The sequence below is a fragment of the Telmatherina bonti genome (assembly GCF_933228915.1).
Source record: "Telmatherina bonti genome assembly, chromosome: 10".
Lineage (NCBI taxonomy): Eukaryota > Metazoa > Chordata > Actinopteri > Atheriniformes > Telmatherinidae > Telmatherina > Telmatherina bonti.
Genome location: NC_136628.1, coordinates 42,182,914 through 42,204,566, shown reverse-complemented (window position 1 = coordinate 42,204,566; position 21,653 = coordinate 42,182,914). Strand labels below are relative to the sequence as shown.

General features: G+C 47.7%; 1 protein-coding gene across 1 annotated transcript; it reads left to right on the top strand.

The window, feature by feature from the left end:
• Window positions 1-629: 629 nt before the first annotated feature.
• timd4 (T cell immunoglobulin and mucin domain containing 4) lies at window positions 630-18,474 on the top strand (the record flags this gene model as incomplete). Its single annotated transcript, XM_079247511.1, has 8 exons — window positions 630-882; window positions 3,604-3,786; window positions 4,008-4,166; window positions 4,287-4,379; window positions 9,414-9,493; window positions 18,083-18,194; window positions 18,269-18,302; window positions 18,390-18,474. The coding sequence occupies exons 1-8, from the start codon at window positions 822-824 to the stop codon at window positions 18,472-18,474; spliced, it is 807 nt and encodes a 268-aa protein (XP_079103637.1). The 5' UTR covers window positions 630-821.
• Window positions 18,475-21,653: the final 3,179 nt, after the last annotated feature.

Genomic DNA, 21,653 nt, shown 5'->3' with positions numbered 1-21,653 from the left:
GAGTTCTCAGGCGGGATCAGGTTCTTGAGTTCTCAGGCGGGATCAGGTTCTGGAGTTCTCAGGCGGGATCAGGTTCTGGAGTTCTCAGGCGGGATCAGGTTCTGGAGTTCTCAGACGGGATCAGGTTCTGGAGTTCTCAGACGGGATCAGGTTCTGGAGTTCTCAGGCGGGATCAGGTTCTGGAGTTCTCAGAAGGGATCAGGTTCTGGAGTTCTCAGGCGGGATCAGGTTCTTGAGTTCTCAGGCGGGATCAGGTTCTGGAGTTCTCAGAAGGGATCAGGTTCTGGAGTTCTCAGGCGGGATCAGGTTCTGGAGTTATCAGACGGGATCAGGTTCTGGAGTTCTCAGGCGGGATCAGGTTCTGGAGTTCTCAGGCGAGATCAGGTTCTGGAGTTCTCAGGCGGGATCAGGTTCTGGAGTTCTCAGACGGGATCAGGTTCTGGAGTTCTCAGGCGGGATCAGGTTCTGGAGTTCTCAGGCGGGATCAGGTTCTGGAGTTCTCAGACGGGATCAGGTTCTGGAGTTCTCAGACGGGATCAGGTTCTGGAGTTCTCAGGCGGGATCAGGTTCTGGAGTTCTCAGACGGGATCAGGTTCTGGAGTTCTCAGAAGGGATCAGGTTCTGGAGTTCTCAGACGGGATCAGGTTCTGGAGTTCTCAGGCGGGATCAGGTTCTGGAGTTCTCAGGCGGGATCAGGTTCTGGAGTTCAGGTTCTGGAGTTCTCAGGCGGGATCAGGTTCTGGAGTTCTCAGACGGGATCAGGTTTTGACTCCCCCTCAACGACCACCTCTCCCCTCTGACCCCCCCTCCTCCCCCCCAGCATGGCTTCCATCTTCCTGACAACAATTCAGACCTTCATCACCATCATCTTCATCTTGTCAGGTGAGAAGCACATTCAGCAATGAATATTCATCATCAGGTCTCTGAAGTCCATTCATCCATCCATCCATCCATCCATCCATCTGTCCATCCTTCCATCCATCCGTCCATCCGTTCTTCCGTCCATCCATCCATCCACTCATTCACCCATTAATTCGTCAATCCATCCATCTTACCATCCGTCCATCAATCCAATCATCCATCCATCCATACATCTGTCTATCAATCCATCCGTCCATCTTTCCATCCGTCCATCAATCCATCCGTCAATCCACCCGTCCTTCAAACCATTCATTCATCCATCCTTTCATCTATCCATCCGTCTTTCCATCCATCCGTCCATCAATCCATCCATCCATCCATCCATCCATCCATCCATCCATCCATCCTTTCATACATCCATTCGTTCATCCATCCATCCATCCATCTGTCCATCCATCCATATGTCCATCCATCCGTCCGTCCACCAATCCGTCCATCCATCCTTCCATTCATTCATCCATCCATCCATTCGTCCATCCATCCATCCGTCCATCCATCCATATTTCCATCCATCCATCAAGTCATCCGTCCATCTATCCACCCTTCCATTCATCCATCCATCCATCTATCCATCTATCCATCCATCTTCCAATTCGTTCATCCATCCGTCCATCCATCCGCCCGTCCTTCCGTCCTTCCGTCCATCCATCCATCCGTCCATCCATCCGTCTTTCAATTCATCCATTCATCCATCCATCCATCCATTCATGCGTCCATTCATCCATCCATCCATCCATCCTTCCGTCCGTCCATCTATCATCTATCCATCCATCCATCCATCCTTTCGTCCATCCTTTCGTCCGTCCATCCATCCGTCCATTCATCCATCCATCCATCTATCCATCCATTCATGAGTCAGCCCATCCATCCATCCTTTCGTCCATCCATCCATCCATCTTTCCATCCGTCCATCAATTAATCCATCCGTCCATCCATCCGTCCTTCCTTCCATCCATCATCCATCCATCTTTCTATCCGTCCATCAATCCTTCCGTCCGTCCGTCCTTACATCCGTCCATCCATTCACACATCCATACATACATCGGTCCATCTGCCATCCATCCATCCATCCGTCCATCCATCCACCCATCTATCAATTCGTCCATCTATCTATCTTTCCATCCGTCCATCAATCCATCCATCCATCCATCTTTCCATCTGTCCATCAATCCGTCCATCTTTCCATCCGTCCATCCATTCATCCATCCATCCATCCATCCATTCATGAGTCAGCCCATCCATCCATCCTTTCGTCCATCCATCCATCCATCTTTCTATTCGTCCATCAATTAGTCCATCCATCCATCCATCCATCAATCCATCAATCCATTCGTTCGTCCATCTTTCCGTTCGTCCATCCATCCATCTTTCTATCCGTCCATCAATTAATCCATCCATCCATCCATATGTCCATCCGTCATCCATCCATCCATCGATCTTTCCATTCATCCATCAATCCTTCCATCCGTCCGTCCGTCCGTCCGTCCTTACATCCATCCATCCATTCATACATCCATACATACATCGGTCCATCTGCCATCCATCCATCTGTCCGTCCTTACATCCACCCATCTATCAATTCGTCCATCTATCCATCTTTCCATCCGTCCATCAATCCATCCATCCATCCATCTTTCCATCTGTCCATCAATCCGTCCATCTTTCCATCCGTCCATCAATCCAGCCATCCATCCATCCATCTGTCCATCCATCTGTCCATCCATCCGTCATCCGTCCATCCATTCATCCATCCGTTCGTCCATCCATCCATCCATCTTTCCATCCGTCCATCAATTCATCCAGCCATCCATCCATCAGTCGTTCCATCCGTCATCCATCCATATATCCATCCATCCATCCATCCATCCATATATCCATCCATCCATCCATCCATCCGTCCATCCACCAGCCCACCCATCCGTCCATCCATCCATCCATCCATCATCTATCCCTCCATCTTTCTATCCGTCCATCCATCCATCCATCCTTCCATCCATCATCCATCCGTTCATCCATCCATCCATCCGTCCGTCCTTCATCCCTCATCCCTCCATATGTCCATCCATCCATCCATGCTTTCATACATCCATTCGTTCATCCATCCATCCATCCATCCGTTCGTCCATCCATCCGTCCATCCATCCATCCATCCTTTCATACATCCATTCGTTCATCCATCCATCCATCTATCCCTCCATCTTTCTATCCGTCCATCCATCCATCCATCCTTCGATCCATCCGTTTGTCCATCCATCCATCCATCCGCTCGTCCATCCGTCCGTCCGTACATCATTCCATCTGTCCATTCATCTGTCCATCCGTCCGTCCATCCATCCATCCGTCCGTCCTTCATTCCATCATCCCTCCATATGTCCATATGTCCATCCATCCATCCATCCGTCCATCCATCCAACTATCCATCCATCTGTCCATCCATTCGTCCGTCCGTCCATCCGTCCATCCATCCGTTCGACCCTCCATCCATCCGTCCATCCACCCATCCATCCATCTGTTCGACCGTCCATCCATCCTTCCTTCCATTCATCCATCCATTTATCCATCCATCCATCCATCCATCTGTCCATACATCCATACATCCGTCCATCCATTCATCCATCCATCCATCCATCCGTGCATCAGACCATTAACTTTTCTCACGACTATTTTTTTTTTGTCTTGTAGGTGGATACCAGTTCCACGTCTCCTCTTTCAAAGTGACAGAAGGGGGCGTGGCCTCTCTGTCCTGTCAGTACTCTGTGAAGCGCTTTGGTCTGAGTCGCGTTTGTTGGGGGCGGGGCTGTGGGACCTTCTGGTGCAGCAACATACTGGTCCAGACAGATGAGAATGGCATGATCTCAAAGGTCAGTAGTTCACACGTACACAGGAGTACCTGTGACCATCAGCTAAGGTATCTGTTGATCATAGCTTTGAAATCCTCTGTTTTATGATGATGTCTTCTCAGAGGGTTACACTTTCCCCTGCTTGACAACATGTTAAAAGTGTTCTTTCAAAACTGTGAACTACTGCTGTAAACCAGTTAATTTTTTTTAATCTGTCTGAAATGGGACTGCTGCTACTGCAGGCAGAGGACCGGTTCCAGCTGACAGGGGATGTCCTGGATGGCCAGATGGACCTGGACATCCTGAATGTGAGGCGGACAGACAGTGGGCCATACTGCTGCAGGGTGGACATTGATGGCATCTTCAATGACAAGAAGGTGATCATGAACCTGAGAGTGGTGAAAGGTGAGACCTGATTTCGCATAGAATATTGACACCACAGCACTTTCTGGTTTCCATAGTTAGAACTTTATTGTTGCGACATCCCAGAAAGCAATGAAACCATGACCTTGTTTCTTTCTCCAGCTCCAGCTACCAGTCCTTTTCACCCAGCCACAACCACAGATATGACCATTCGTCTGGTCACCGAGGTGCTGAAGTCCACAGCTGAGACAACAGGTCTGTTGCTTCAAGAACCTGAGATTTATGATCTGGGGATATGGGGGCCATGGCCCTCCTTTGGTGATGGCTGGGCCCTCTGCCCGAGGAGGTGGGTTAGGGTTAGGAAGAGAAAAACTCGACCACAGTACACTGATCTGAACCAGAAGACCTGTTTTTTTATTTTTAACCTGTCCTGTCCACACAGAAAGACACACATCTTAGATTTCATTGTTCATTATATTATTTATATTATAAATCTGTTTTGTTTCTTTTTGCAACTACTGATTATAACTGCTGGAACTTGGTGGCCGTTGTTGAGGAAGAGCAGCTGTCTTAGACTTAGACTTAGACTTTATTGTCCCCAAAGGGAAATTCTTTTTCACGTACACAGCACATGTTTGACAACAAAAAGGACAATGACAACAGACCACAGAAACAACATACAAATACAATGAACAGAGTACACTCAGCGCCCCCTGCTGTTCAGAAATGTTATGACTGAGGGGATCAGGCTTTTTCCCAACCGAGCCTTTTTGCACCTGAGCACCCTGTACCTCCGTCCTGAAGGAAGAGGGGTGAGTTGTTCATGAAGGGGGTGTGTGGGGTCCTGCTCCATGGAAAGTGCAAAGCTCTGTTGTTAAGCTCTGTAAGGCTTGGTGTGGGGAGTCCTATGATTTTTGCTGCGGTTTTGGTTACCTTTATGAATTTAGTCCGGTTCTTAACAGTCAACAAATTGAAAAAGCAAGTTGAACAGTACAGAATAACAGACTGGATAATGGACTGATATAACCGTAGGAGTAGAGGTGGAGAAACAGTTTCCGGATTATTGATAGTCGTTGTTGGCTTCGTTTTTGAATGTCCATAATATGCTGATCAAATGTTAGTGAACTGTCTATTGTTACTCCAAGATATTTAAAACTGTCCACGATTTCAACTGTTTGATTGTCAATGGGTTGCTGTGGTGAAGTAGAGCTGAATATGAGTTCCTTTGTTTTATTGACATTGAGGTACAGATGGTTGTCTGTGCACCATTTGGTGAAGTGTATGACAGTGTTGTTATAGTCCAAGTCCATGGTGGAGTTATTGTCCTTAAGTAATGCGAGAATGGCAGTATCATCTGAGTATTTAAAGTACTTGATGTGAGGTGAAGGACTGATGTTGTCATTTGTGTAAAGTGTGTAAAGGAAAGGACACACCCCTGCGGTGCTCCGGTGTTGATGGTGAGGGCAGATGATGTTGTAGAACCCAACCGTACGACCTGCTGCCTGTTGCTCAGAAAGTTATGAAGGAGATGAATCATTCTGGTGGGAATATTAAGGTGGTGCAACTTCTGGATCATCAGGTGCCTCTGGATGGAGTTAAAAGCTGAGCTGAAGTCCACGAAGAGTGCACGAGCAGAGTGGCCTGGAGAGTCCAAGTGTTGAAGGAGGAGATGCAGCAGACAAGCTACAGCATCCTCTGTGCCCCTCCACGCCTTATAGGCAAACTGTAGAGGGTCTAGCTGAGGGCCAACAGCTGGAAGGATGGTGTTCAACAGCAGCTTCTCCAGGCACTTCATGATAATGGATGTAAGAGCCACAGGTCGATAATGGTTTGGTTCAGTGGGTCTGGGCCTCTTTGGAATTGGGATTATTGTTGCCTTCTTCCAGATAGCTGGTATGACGGTAGAATAGTAGACTTCTCTGAAGAGTGAGTGGAGAACAGGTGAGAGTTCCTGGGTGCAGTTCCTAAGCACCTTTGCTGAGATGCCGTCCAGACCAGGAGCTTTCCAGATGGAAAGTTGGTGGATTGATGTCAGGCTTTCCCTGACTACATACCTGAGTGTCTTTTGGCAAGACAATGAACCCTGCTTTAAATCAGGACAAATCTAGATGGATGGGGGAGGTGGGGTTTTGTTGGAACCCCCTGTTAACCTTTCTAAAACATCCATGATCCAGCCAAAAGAAACAGAAGCTGCATGATAAGCTGTGATCATTGCTTGATCATTGATCTTAGGGATTACGCTGCAGCATGAAAAATGTTTGAAGCCTCTATCCTCTCAGAAACATCAAAATTTACAACATTCTTTAAACCCGTAAACAGATTTTTGCTTTGATCTTGTAAAAAGCATGAAGCAGTTTTTTAAAACTGGATTTAACACAATTTGTGATCACTGATATTCACAATCCCTTTCCTGAGCCGTCACCTTATCGTGGTGGAGGGGTTTTTGAGTTCCGAACTATGTTGTCTGGGGCTTTATGCCCTTCGTAGGGTTACCCATTGCAAACAGGTGTCGAGGGGAGGGACCAGACCAAGCACTGCTCATCTACCCCTATGATGACAACAAACCTGGGCAGAAATGTTCCCTTGCCCAGACGCGGGTTACCGGGACCCCCCTTTGGAGCCAGGCCTGGAGGTGGGGTACGAGAGCGAGTGTCTGGTGGCCGGGCCTTCGCCCATGGGGTCCGGTCGGGCTCAGCCCGAAAGAGTTACATGGGCCTCACCTCCCGTGGGCTCACCATCTGCGGGAGGAGCCGTAGGGGTCGGGTGCAATGTGAGCTGGGCGGCAGCAAGAGGCGGGGACCCTGGTGGTCCGATCTCCGGCTGCAGAAGCTGGCTCTAGGGACGTGGAACGTCACCTCTCTGGTGGGGAAAGAGGCTGAGCTTGTGCACGAGGTTGAGCGGTTCCAACTAGATGTAGTTGGACTCACCTGAACGCATGGCTTGGGCTCTGGAACCAGAACCCTCGAGAGGGGCTGGACCTTCTTCCACTCTGGAGTTGCTCATGGTGAAAGGCGCCAAGCAGAGGGAGTGCTGGAGGGTGCTCCTTCTGGGGACTCCATTGTTCTGCTGGGGGACTTCAATGCTCACGTGGGCAATGACAGTGAGACCTGGAGGGGAGTGATTGGGAGGCATGGTCCCCCCCCTCTGAACCCAAATGGTGTTTTGTTATTGGACTTCTGTGCTCGTCATGGATTGTCCATAACGAACACCATGTTCCAACATAAGAGTGTCCAAATGTACACCTGGCATCAGGATTCCCTGGGCCGCAGTTCGATGAGTGATTTTGTAGTCATATCGTCAGACCTGCGGCCACATGCCTTGTTCGGGTGAAGAGGGGGGCGGAGCTTCAACTGATCACCACCTGGTGGTGAGTTGGCTCAGATGGTGGGGGAGGAAGCCGGTCAGAGCTGGCAGGCCCAAACGTGTTGTGAGGGTCTGCTGGGAACGTCTGGCTGAGTCCCCCGTCAGAGCGAGCTTCAACTCCCACCTTCAGCAGAGCTTCAACCATGTCCTAAGTGAGGCGGGGGACATTGAGTCCGAATGGGCTGTTTTCCGCAATTCTGGTCCACCATCCGGTGGCTCAGGAGGGGGAAGCAGTGCTCCATCAACACTGTGTACAGTGGAGGTGGGGAGCTGCTGACCTCAACTCGGGACGTTGTGGGTCGGTGGAGGGAATACTTCGAAAACCTCCTCAATCCTACCAACACGTCTTCCCATGAGGAAGCAGAGCTGGAGGACTCAGGGGTGGACTCTCCTATCTCTGGGGCTGAAGTCGCTGAGGTGGTCAAAAAGCTCCTTGGCTGCAAGGCCCCGGGGGCAGATGAGATCCGCCCGGAGTTCCTTAAGGCTCTGATGCTGTGGGGCTGTCCTGGCTGACACGCCTCTGCAGCATCGCGTGGACATCGGGGGCAGTGCTTCTGGACTGGCAGACTGGGGTGGTGGTCCCCCTTTTTAAGAAGGGGGACCGGAGGGTGTGTTCCAATTACAGGGGAATCACACTCCTCAGCCTCACTGGTAAGGTCTATTCAGGGGTCCTGGAGAGGAGGGTCCACCGGATAGTCGAATCCCGGAATGAGGAGGAGCAGTGTGGTTTTCGTCCTGGTTGCGGAACAGTGGACCAGCTCTATACCCTCTTTGGGGTCCTGGAGGGGGCATGGGAGTTTGCCCAACCAGTCTACAAGGGACCCCCTTGTACGAGCTGTCTGGTCCCTGTAACTCAGGTGTCAGAGCTTGGTCCACATTGCCGGTAGTAAGTCGGATCCGTTTCCGGTGAGGGTTGGACTCCGCCAAGGCTGCCCTTTATCACAGATTCTGTTCATAACTTATATGGACAGAATTTCTAGGTGCAGCCGAGGTGTTGAGGGGATCCGACTTGGTGGCCTCAAGATTGGGTCCCTGCTTTTTGCAGATGACGTGGTCCTGTTGGCTTCATCTGGTCGTGATCTCCACCTCTCACTTGAGCGATTCGCGGCCGAGTGTGAAGCGGCTGGGATGGGAATCAGCACCTCCAAATCTGAGACCATGGTCCTCAGCCGGAATAGGGTGAATTGCCCTCTCCGGGTCGGGAGTCAGGTCCTGCCTCAAGTGGAGGAGTTTAAATATCTCGGGGTCTTGTTCACGAATGAGGGAAGGATGGAGCGCGAGATGGACAGACGGATCGGTGCGGCGTCTGCAGTAATGCGGACTCTGCGCCGGTCTGTCGTGGTGAAGAAGGAGCTGAGCCAGAAGGCGAAGCTCTCCATTTACCAGTCGATCTACGTTCCTACCCTCACCTATGGTCATGAGCTGTGGGTCGTGACCGAAAGAACCAGATCTCGTATACAGGCGGCTGAAATGAGTTTCCTCCGCAGGGTTGCCGGGCTCTCCCTTAGAGATAGGGTAAGGAGCTTGGTCATCCGGGAGGAGATCAGAGTAGAGCCGCTGCTCCTCCGCATCGAGAGGAACCAGTTGAGGTGGCTCGGGCATCTGGTCAGGATGCCTCCTGGACCTCCCTGGTGAGGTGTTCCAGGCACGTCCCTCTGGGAGGAGACCCCGGGGAAGACCCAGGACACGCTGGAGGGATTATATCTCTCGGCTGGCCTGGGAACGCCTCGGGATCCCCCCCGCAGAGTTGGTAAATGTGGCTGGGGAGAGGGAAGTCTGGGCTTCCCTGCTTAGGCTGCTGTCCCTGTGAGCCGACTCCGGATATGTGTCAGAAGATGAAGATGAAGATGAAGATATTTACAGATCAATGGTGAAATCAGGTTATTGTTGTATTCCCAGTTCAGACCAGTTTCTGTCTACTCATAGTGAATTGGAAAACCCTGCTATCATCTCAGCTGGACCTCCTGATGAAGAACTCTACCCTGCTGCACTCGGAAACCATCTCTGTGAGTAACCACTTCCCAATGTCATGTGAAGCGCCTCACAACTACCTCGTAGCCTCAACTCAAATTCAACCCAAACTCACCCCAGCCATCTCCAACCGCATCTCAACCGCCTCCCAAAAGTATCCAAGTCTCCCAGTCTCATCCAAATCCCCACCCAACTGTATCCCAAATGTATCCCAAATGTCTCCCAAATGCGACCCAACTGTTTCCCAACTACCTCTCAGCATCATCCAAACCTCCTCCAAACTGCCTCCTGATGGCTTAACCTAACCGCCTCCGAACCTCATCCCAGCCATTGCCAGTCTAATCTCAATCTCATCCCCACTGTCTCTCAGTATCATCCAAACCTCATCCGAACAATTTACCAACAATATGCCAACCGCATCCTAATGGTGTAACTGCCCCTAAACTGCCTCCCAACCAGTTTGACTGATTGTAGTAGGACTATGGTCATGAGCTGTGGGTCATGACCGAAAGAACGAGATCTCGTATACAGGCGGCTGAAATGAGTTTCCTCCGCAGGGTGGCCGGGCTCTCCCTTAGAGATAGGGTGAGGAGCTCGGTCATCCTGGAGGAGATCAGAGTAGAGCCGCTGCTCCTCCGCATCGAGAGGAACCAGTTGAGGTGGCTCGGGCATCTGGTCAGGATGCCTCCTGGACCTCCCTGGTGAGGTGTTCCAGGCACGTCCCTCTGGGAGGAGACCCCGGGGAAGACCCAGGACACGCTGGAGGGATTATATCTCTCGGCTGGCCTGGGAACGCCTCGGGATCCCCCCCGCAGAGTTGGCAAATGTGGCTGGGGAGAGGGAAGTCTGGGCTTCCCTGCTTAGGCTGCTGCCCCCGCGACCCGACCCCGGATAAGCGGCAGAAGATGGATGGATGGATAGTAGGACTGGTTGATATCAGTGATCAATTGCTTGGCTTTTCTGTTGCTAGTACAATATCTCTTGTTAGTTTATCATTCAGATAAAATCGAAGAGGAAACTGGCAGAATGTTGACAGAACACGCGCACACACACACACACACACACACACACACATATATATACATATATGTATATATATGTATATATATGTATGTATATATATATGTATATATATATATATATATATATATATATATATATATATATATATATATATATATATACATATAGACATTTCTATATTGTTGGCGCGGGATCCCCCCCGCCAACTCTGCGTGGGGGATCCCGAGGCGTTCCCAGGCCAGCCGAGAGATATAATCCCGCCAGCGTGTCCTGGGTCTATATATATATATATATATATATATATATATATATATATTATATGTATATACATATATATATATATATATATATATATATATATATATATATATATATATATTTATATATGTATATATATATATATATATGTGTGTGTATGAATATATATATGTATATATATATATATATATACATATATATATATATATATATATATATATATATATATATATATATATATATATATATATATATATACCCGAGTGTCCAAGGCATGTGGCCGCAGGTCCGACGATACGACTACAAAATTGATCATCGAACTGCGGCCCAGGGAATCCTGATGCCAATTCAATTCAATTCAACTTTATTTATATAGCGTCAAATCACGGCAATGCCATCTCAAGACGCTTTACAGACAGAGGGGAAAACATAATGAAGGCCAATTCATAACAGCCTATATAAGGAAACCAACAGATTGAGTTGAGTCCAACTCAATCTGCCATCCTGAGCAAGCACACTGGCGACAGTGGGAAGGAAAAAAACTCCCTTTTAACAGGAAGGAAACCTCCGGCAGAACCCGGCTCAGGACAGGCAGCCATCTGCCTCTGCTGTGTGGGGGGAAGAGGACAGAAAGACAACAGACAACAGGAACTGCTACTCCCGGCCAGGGAGACCTGCTGAGACAGGAGACATACATGTTAATGATGCAACACTGTTATGGGGGGGGGGTAAAAGAAAGAGATAAAGAGAAAAAGAAAGAAGCTCAGTGTATCAGGAAATGTCCCTCAGCAGTCTAAACCTATAGCAGCATAACTAAGGGATGCTAACCATCCCTAGCTATAGGACTTATCAAAAAGATAAGTCTTCAGCCTAGTCTTAAAGGTGGGGAGGGTGTCTGCTTCCCTAACACTAACTGGGAGCTTATTCCATAAGAGAGGGGCCTGATAACCAAAGGCTCTGCCTCCTGCTCGGCTCTTTGAGACTCTAGGAACCACAAGTAAGCCTGCAGTCTGCGAACGAAGTACTCTGCTTGGAATATAAGGAACTATGAGGTCTTTGATATATAGTGGTGCCTGGTTGTGGAGGGCTTTATATGTAAGGAGAAGGATTTTAAATTCTATTCTAGATTCAACAGGCAGCCGATGAAGAGAGGCTAAAACTGGAGAAATATGATCTCTCCTGCTGGTTCTGGTCAGGACTCTGGCTGCAGAATTCTGGATCATCTGAAGGCTTTTCAGGGCATATTTAGGACAGCCCAGTAATAGAGAGTTACAGTAATCTAGTCTCGAAGTAACAAAAGCATGAACCAGTTTTTCTGCATCACTCCGAGACAGAATGTCTCTAATTTTGGCTATATTACGTAAATGAAAGAAGGCTGTTTTAGTAACCTGCTTAACATGTGGGCCAAAGGACAGGTCAGGGTCAGATATTACTCCAAGGTTTCTCACTGTAGCACTGGAAGCTAAAGTAATGCCATCCAGGTTCATTACAAAACCGGAAAATTTAGCTCTGAGTTTTTCAGATCCAACGAGAATTACTTCAGTCTTATCTGAGTTTAAGAGGAGAAAATTTCTAGACATCCAAGTCTTTATGTCTATGAGACAATTTTGTAGCCTATTGGGCTGATTTGTTTCATCTGGTTTAAAGGATAAGTATATCTGAGTATCATCTGCATAACAATGAAAGTTTATTCCATGCTGTCTAATAATTTTGCCTAAAGGGAGCATATATAGCGTGAAGAGTATTGGTCCAAGTACAGAACCTTGAGGAACTCCATGACTTACTGTAGTTTGGGAGGAGGACTTGTCATTTACATGAACGAACTGAAGTCTATCAGATAAATATGATTTAAACCAGCTTAACGCTGTACCTGTAATTCCAATCACCTGTTCTAGTCTTTGTAACAGAATGTTATGATCGACTGTATCAAATGCAGCACTAAGATCAAGCAAGATAAGTACGGACACAAGTCCTTTGTCTGAGGCCATAAGAAGGTCATTAGTAACTTTCACCAATGCCGTCTCAGTGCTATGATGAGCTCTAAATCCTGACTGAAACTCCTCGCATAAATTATTTCTGCTCAGGTGGGCATGTAGCTGAGCTGAAACTATTTTCTCCAGAATTTTGGACATAAACGGGAGGTTAGATATAGGTCTATAATTTGCTATCACCTCTGGATCCAGAGATTGCTTTTTAAGTAAAGGCTTGATTACAGCAGTTTTAAATGATTGTGGTACATATCCTGTCACTAAAGACATATTGATAAGACTTAGTAGTGATGTATTAATTAAAGGGAAAATGTCCTTAAAGAGGCTCGTTGGGAGAGGGTCTAAGATACAGGTGGATGGTTTAGATGAAGCTATTATTTTAGTTAATTCAGAGGGTTGGACAGGACAGAAACTATTTAGACACAAGTCAGATCCTGGTTCTAAGGATGCTTCGGAGACCACAACAGGCTCAACATTATAGGTAGAAGGAAGAATATTGTGAATTTGATCTCTAATAGTGTCAATTTTATTCCTGAAAAAATACATGAAATCATCACAGCTAAGTGAGAAAGGAATACATGGCTCCACAGCGCTCCGGCTCCTAGTAAGCCTAGCTACAGTGCTGAAAAGTTGTTTTTGTTTTCCTCTATCAATGATGAATAATAAGCTGTTCTTGCCGTACGTAAGGCTTTTCTGTATACAATTAAACTTTCTTTCAAGGTTAAGTGAGACTCCTCTAGTCCTGATGAACGCCATCTGTTTTCCAAACGCCTTGACGCCTGTTTTAGAGCTCGAAGCTGGGAATTAAACCAGGGAGCCTTCATAATCTTACCTAATTTCTTCTTCTTTAGGGGAGCAACATTATCCAAGGTTGTACGCATTGAAGCTGTTATAGTATCAGCATGTTGATCAATCTGAGCAGGAGTAAGGCTTAAAGGGGGACTCTCAGTCATGCTAACACATGGTAGAGGGGAAAAAATTGATTCAATTGATTGTTTAAATTTTGTAATAATATTGTCTGATAAACATCTACTATAGTAGAATTTATTTTTGGTCAGTGAGTAATCAAATAAAGTGAATTCAAAGGTTAACAAGAAGTGATCGGACAAGACAGGGTTTTGAGGAAATACTTTGAGCTTATCAGTCTCAATACCAGATGTTAGAACCAGATCAAGAGTATGACCATGAGAGTGAGTGGCTCCATTGACATTTTGTGAAAACCCAATTGAGTTTAGAATAGAGCTAAAGGAAATGTTTAAACTATCATTTTCAACGTCAACATGAATATTAAAATCCCCTAATACAATGAGTTTATCAGTAGTCAGCACTAACTCAGACAAGAGATCAGAGAATTGGGTCAGAAACTCGGAGTAAGGTCCAGGTGGGCGATACACTAATGCTAAAAGGAGCGGTTTCTCTCAATTCCATTTTGGATGAGATAAATTTAATGTCAGGAATTCAAAGGATTTATAGTTAGTTTTGTGCTTAGGATTAATTAATAATTCTGACTTAAAAATAGCTGCAACACCTCCTCCTCTGCCTGTAGTTCTAGGAATGTGAAAGTTTAAATAGTTAGCTGGCGTAGCTTCATTAATACTAACATAATCCTCTTGCTGTAACCAGGTTTCCGTAAGACAGAATAAATCAATGTGGTGATCACCTATCAAGTCATTGACTAATAAAGACTTATTTGGGAGGGATCTGATATTCAGTAGGCCACACTTTATTGTCTTATTTTCAGATTTTATTAGATCCATTGTTTTTATTTTTATGAGGTTTTCACGATTAACCCCAGAAGTGTTTTTGTGTTGTTTAATTCTTACTGCTGGGGAGTTGTATAAGGTCGGAATGGGGTTTTGGGTGGGCGGCGGCAGGTGGGAAGCTGCAGAAAAGTGTGTAGGACTACAATTCTGCCTCCTGGTCCCAACCCTGAGTTGTCAATTTAGCTGACTAATAAAAGAGTCCATATTGCTAGATAAGAGCGCGGCTCCATCCAACGTGGGATGGATGCCATCTCTCCTAATAAGACCAGGCTTTCCCCAAAAAGCGCTCCAATTATCTATAAAACCCACGTTGTTATCGGGACACCACCTAGACAACCAGCGGTTGAAGGATGACATGCGGCTAAACATGTCATCGCTGATTAAATTTGGCAAGGGACCAGAGAAAACTACGGAGTCCGACATGCTCTTGGCAAAGTTACACACCGAAGCAACATTCATTTTAGTGACCTCCGATTGGCGTAACCGGGTGTCCTTACCGCCGACGTGAATTACAATCTTACGGTATTTACGTTTAGCCTTAGCCAGCAGTTTCAAATACGATTCGACGTGGCCCGCTCTGGCCCCAGGAATGCATTTGACTATGGTCCCCGGTGTCTCTAGAGCCACGTTTCTGACTATGGAACTACCTATAATCAGGGTTTCTGCCTCAGCGGGTGTGTCGCCGAGCGGGGAAAATCTGTTAGAAACGTGAACAGGTCGGTGGTGGCCAGTGGGTTTTGGTTTGGGGCTACGCTTCCGCCTGACCGTCGTCCAGCCCGCCTCGGCTCCCGGCTGCGCGGGAACTGCTGAGGGACCGCTAGGTGGGCTAGCTGCCCTGGCTGGTAGCTCCGCACTGGCTAATGGGGGCTTGCTGACTAACTGCTTCCCTAACTGAGTGCGGAGCTGGGCTTCTAACTCACAGAGCCTCGCCTCCAAGGCTGCTACACTTAATACACCTACCGTTATCACTAAAGGAGGCGGAGGAGTAGCTAAACATCAGACACACCGAGCAAGAAAAGGCAGGGGACCGGGGTGTGGGAAGAGAGCTAGCAGCCATGCTAAAACCGAGTGCTTGAGCTGTTTAAGTCAGTAAACAGAAAGCCGAAGATCCCGAAAATAAATGCAATATATAGAAGAGTGGTTTGGGAAGATATTGTGCGCTAAAGTGAGTGGTTGGTTAACAATAGAAAGAAGTTAGAAAGAAGTTAAAGGAGCCAACGGCTCGTAGCAATCCGCAGTGACACACGCTAGGGAAACAGGAAATGACACAATACGTTACCGCAACGTCAGCACGTCCAGACAACCACAGCGCTCCGGCTCCTAGTAAGCCTAGCTACAGTGCTGAAAAGAAACAGAGGGATGTTTTTGTTTTCCTCTATCAATGATGAATAATAAGCTGTTCTTGCCGTACGTAAGGCTTTTTTGAATACAATTTTTTTTTTGTCTTGTCCAGCATTTAAGCAGACAAAATGGATTTTCTGGATGCTGTATTCTGCCGGCAAATTTACTTTGCCAAGGGAAGCATCATAGATATAATGCTCCCCTTAATATTTTGGATTTTAATTTTATTTTTCTATTTATTTTGCATAATTGTTTGTATTACAAAGTTTGTACTGCTGGACCGGACCGGAGAGGAAAGAAGGGGGAGGGTTAGGGTTAGAGAGTCGAAAAGAAGAGAACACAGAAAACACCTTGTAGAGAGAAAAAGGGAGAGAGAAACGAAGGAAAAAAAAAGAAAGATTGAGAAAAAGAACAACCTACATACATTTGCATGTATATAAGCACACATACACACCCACTTATATATACACACATCCATACACCTATACACACTAGAGTCATGTGTGTATAGGTGTACACGAAGCCATCAACTATCAGGAAAACCCAGAGCTCACAAGTTAGATCAGACACAGGAATAAAACCAGCTGTTGTTAGGAAATGAACCTGCAGACGACTCAGTGACTGTGTCACATGCCGAACATACAGAGTGGAAAGTGTTCAGAGAAGAGTGATTGTGCCAATGTGGCCCCGCCCACCCAATGTGATTCCCTCCCATACAATGTGGCCCCGCCCACACGCAGGCGAGAGGAAGGCCCGGAGAACCCCGAGGCTCAAGCAGCTGGCGGCCGTCCCCAAGCACAGATCCCAACCCCCCGACTCTGGAGACAGCCATGCATCCACCCGGGAGGTGGCAGAGGGGGGGCCCCAGTAGAGCCCCCCACAGTCAGGGGGAACGGGCCCCAGCAGGCCCGGACTGGCAAAGCCCGGCTCTGCCGGGCACCGGCCACCCAGGGCAGACAGAGTGCGGGCCCCAGGACCCCAGGAGCCCAAAGGCAACTCCCCCCCCCAGCCCCGTAGGCAGCAGGTACAGCCCACGCCAATGGAGGGCCAGGGCACCCAGACCGCCACCGAATGGTAGCCAGGCCGCGCCCCCCCGGGCACCAAGGCCCTTTCACCCCTCCCACTCACTCACCACCTATCCTGTTGCTTACAGACACCCCATCTCGCACTCCCCTGCTCCTCTGCCCCCCACACCATTCACACTCACACCCCATAACATCCCGCCTCACACGCTCCCCTCGACACACCCTCACACTCATCACACACCCCCTACTCAGTCCCCATCCACACACACTTCTGCTTTACACTCAACCCCCCCGGTTCCCCTGATACACTGTCCCCCTATACGTGCCCACACTCCGACCCCATCCCTCCACCTCTACACACACACACACCATCACATACTCCACTCTACACACACACACACCATCACATACTCCACTCTACACACACACACACCATCACATACTCCACTCTACACACACACACACACCATCACATACTCCACTCTACACACACACACACCATCACATACTCCACTCTACACACACACACACACACCATCACATACTCCACTCAACACACACACACACACCATCACATACTCCACTCAACACACACACACACACCATCACATACTCCACTCTACACACACACACACACACACACCATCACATACTCCACTCTACACACACACACCATCACATACTCCACTCTACACACACACACACACCATCACATACTCCACTCTACACACACACCATCACATACTCCACTCTACACACACACACACACACCATCACATACTCCACTCTACACACACACACTATCACATACTCCACTCTACACACACACACCATCACATACTCCACTCTACACACGCACACCCCCTAACCCCCCTTCCATCGGGCCTCATATTCCTTAAACACATCACATCATACACACATCCATCTCATTGTGTCCCCCCTAACATGCCCCTTCCCGTACCCCAGCCATCCTCATCCACATCCCATTGCCAACCCACTTACCTGAATTATTTCCCCCTTTCCTGGAATTGTTACGTTGGGACTGGTTACAAACTGGTTATGGTGGGACAGGTTACAGTCTCGTTACAGTAGGATTGGGTATGAATGACCTGGTTTCGGTGGGACTCTGGTTGCAGTGGGACTACCTATGTATTTGTTACGATGGGACTACAGGAACAAATGTGGTTGATGTTAACCTGTTTGACTGAACCTCTCTCTCTCTGTAGGTGGAAGACTCTCTCCCTTCTCTCTCTCTACAGATCAACATTCCCATCCTCTCTCTTTCCATCAGCATCTTGTCTGCTTTTGCTGCACTTTTCATCTTTCTGGCATTCAAACGTACGTTGTGTTCACTGACTGGTCCACATCAACAGGACCACCAACACTGACTAAAATTTTTATCTGTGCTGCAGGGGGGATTTACAGAGGAGGTTTCAGGACCCGCTGGTGAGTCCAGATGCAACTACATGACTGATTATCTGTTTCTGGAAGATGTTATCACTGATCTAAAGAGCACCTCTTCTATTCCTCCAGCTTCTCCTCTGATGAGCCACCTCACATTATCTATGAGATCCGGATGAGGAGGCCGATGCAAGAGAACATCTATACCCTGGACTAGAGACCTGGATGAGGTGAACATCCAGAGCCTTGACTAGAGATCTATGGAGGAAATTTCTAGAATCTTGTCAGTTATGTTCTTAAAATGTATTTAAATTTGTGTACATATGTTTCTGTGAATAACTAAAAAGTGCTGCACCATAAATGTTTCTTTTCTTTCAGGTGGTGCAGGTTCAATTCCTGGCTGAGAACACTTTGCTGCAGGTCACCTCAAGGGTTCTGGCCCTGTTTCCCATCCAGCTACTGGATCACAGATATTCTATGATATATATATATATATATATATATATATATATATATATATATATATATACATACATACATACATATATATATATACATATTTATGTATATGCCTCCTGGACCTCCCTGGTGAGGTGTTCCAGGCACGTCCCTCTGGGAGGAGACCCCGGGGAAGACCCAGGACACGCTGGAGGGATTATATCTCTCGGCTGGCCTGGGAACGCCTCGGGATCCCCCCCCGCAGAGTTGGCAAAGTTGGCTGGGGAGAGGAAGGTCTGGGCTTCCCTGCTGAGGCTGCTGACCCCGCGACCCGACCCCGGATAAGCGGCATGAAGATGAAGATGATAAAATTTAAATTACTTGCACTATTTTCTGTCATTTGAAAAATATTTTCGCGTTTTTTATGGAAGAATGGGATCTGTAATCAGATAAATTTGGCATATGGAGTTGCTAGGCAACGGAGGACTGGAGGACTATGGGTAATTCTCGTCCACTAAAGAGGCCGTCTCATTTTACTGACCATAAGCTCAGCTGTATGCAGAAGATGTAGAACCCTACTTAGCCTACGCAGTCTTCACACAGACCCTGAACTGAGACCTAGCCTCGGGCTGGGGGTCACAAGGAGCTTCTATTGTGAAGGAGTTGCGGTTGACCCGCCAAAACTGAGTCAGTTTAGTTTTAGGCTTTTGACCGTTGGAGGAATAAAGCCGACTGATGCAACTTGCCCTCGTCTCGCTTTCAGCGGGCTGTAGGTCCAACATAGACCTTCCAGTGGAGTCAGATCCAGGAGGCTCCTCCTCAGACCGGGTCCTGAAAAAAAACAGAAGTACTGCAGGTGCGCCTGCTGCTGGGTTTTGAACCTACAGTGTTATGAAGGTTTCTGTCTTTAATGTCGCCTTGTGCAGGATCCAAGTCAAGAGTCGATGCCATCTGTTGGTTTTCCTTTCGGAGGTTATTGATTATGAATTGGCTGATGCAGTGTCCTAGGATGACATGTTGGGAAGTGGTGCTGTACAAATAAAGCTGAATTTAATTGAACAGTTAGAAAAAAGTTTATTTATTCATTTGTTTGTTTGTTTTCACACAATCAACAACAAAAATGGCAAACTCCAAAATATCCAGGAAAAAAATCAAAATAAACATGAAAATAATAATTCACATCAAGGACTTGTTATTTATTGGATCGATAATAAATGTTGTTAAAATGTTTGGTTTTTATTTATTTATCTTTAAAAAATGTAGCAAGTTCTTTATGACACGACAAATCTAAATGTTTCTGTGTTCCACCTGAGGAACCTCTTACTGAACAGAACCAGAACCATCATCTCTTTAGTCGTTTGATTGTTTTTGCGGAGTAATCAGATTACTTCCGCTTCCGTTAGCCGTTTCCCTCCTTCGCTCAGGACAGATCACATGACCCTCACGGTGCTTTCTGATTGGTCCAGATGAGTGCAGTCACGTGCCCTGCAGTCGCCAACCATAGCATTGCGGTTGCTATGGACACGGATCCCAAACAAGCTGGACACGCACACACACGCGCACGCGTTTTTAGCCGCAGGTCAAGTCAGAAATATTCAGCCAACGTGAGCGCGCAGAAGGAGGACACGCACGCGGATCAGGTGAGGAGCGCGGGGACCATGACGGAGCCGAACCGCTGCAGATCCGGTTCGGTTTCCAGTCCAGGTCCGAAACCAAACTTCCGTCCGGTCCGACTGAATATTAATAAGTGAAAATCCGAGAAATGAGGTTCAGGTGGACTGTCTGTCACGGTGTCGTCATGACAACGTGTGAGAGAGAAATGTGTGTGTGCGCGCGTGCGTGCGTGTGTGTGTGGGGGGGGGGGGGACCGTCTGGAACCAGACGGAACCAGACAGTAGCAGATGGAACCAGACGGAAACAGACTTAACTACACAGAACCAGATGGAAACAGACGGAAACAGACTGAACCAGATGGAACTAGACGGAACTAGACAAAACCAGACAGAACCAGACGGAACCAGTGGAACCAGATGGAAACAGACGGAACCAGATGGAACTAGACGGAACTAGACAAAACCAGATAGAACCAGACGGAACCAGTGGAACCAGATGGAAACAGACGGAACCAGATGGAACTAGACGGAACTAGACAAAACCAGACAGAACCAGACGGAACCAGAAACAGATGGAACCAGACGGAACCAGATGGAACCAGACGGAGCCAGACAGAACCAGATGGAACCAGACGGAACCAGACGGAACCAGATGAAAACAGATGGAACCAGTGGAACCAGATGGAAACAGACGGAACCAGATGGAACCAGACGGAACCAGTGGAACCAGATGGAACCAGATGGAACTAGACGGAACTAGACAAAACCAGACAGAACCAGACGGAACCAGTGGAACCAGATGGAAACAGACGGAACCAGATGGAACTAGACGGAACTAGACAAAACCAGATAGAACCAGACGGAACCAGTGGAACCAGATGGAAGCAGACGGAACCAGATGGAAGCAGATGGAATCAGATGGAAGCAGATGGAAACAGAACCAGATGGAAGCAGATGGAAACAGAAACAGATGGAAGCAGATGGAACCAGATGGAAACAGTCGGAAGCAGACGGAACCAGATGGAAGCAGTCGGAAGCAGACGGAACCAGATGGAAGCAGTCGGAAGCAGACGGAACCAGATGGAAGCAGTCGGAAGCAGACGGAAGCAGATGGAAGCAGTCGGAAGCAGACGGAAGCAGATGGAATCAGATGGAAGCAGATGGAATCAGATGGAAGCAGATGGAATCAGATGGAATCAGATGGAAGCAGATGGAATCAGATGGAAGCAGATGGAAACAGGACCAGATGGAAGCAGATGGAAACAGACGGAAGCAGACGGAACCAGATGGAAGCAGATGGAAACAGGACCAGATGGAAGCAGATGGAAAAAGACGGAAGCAGATG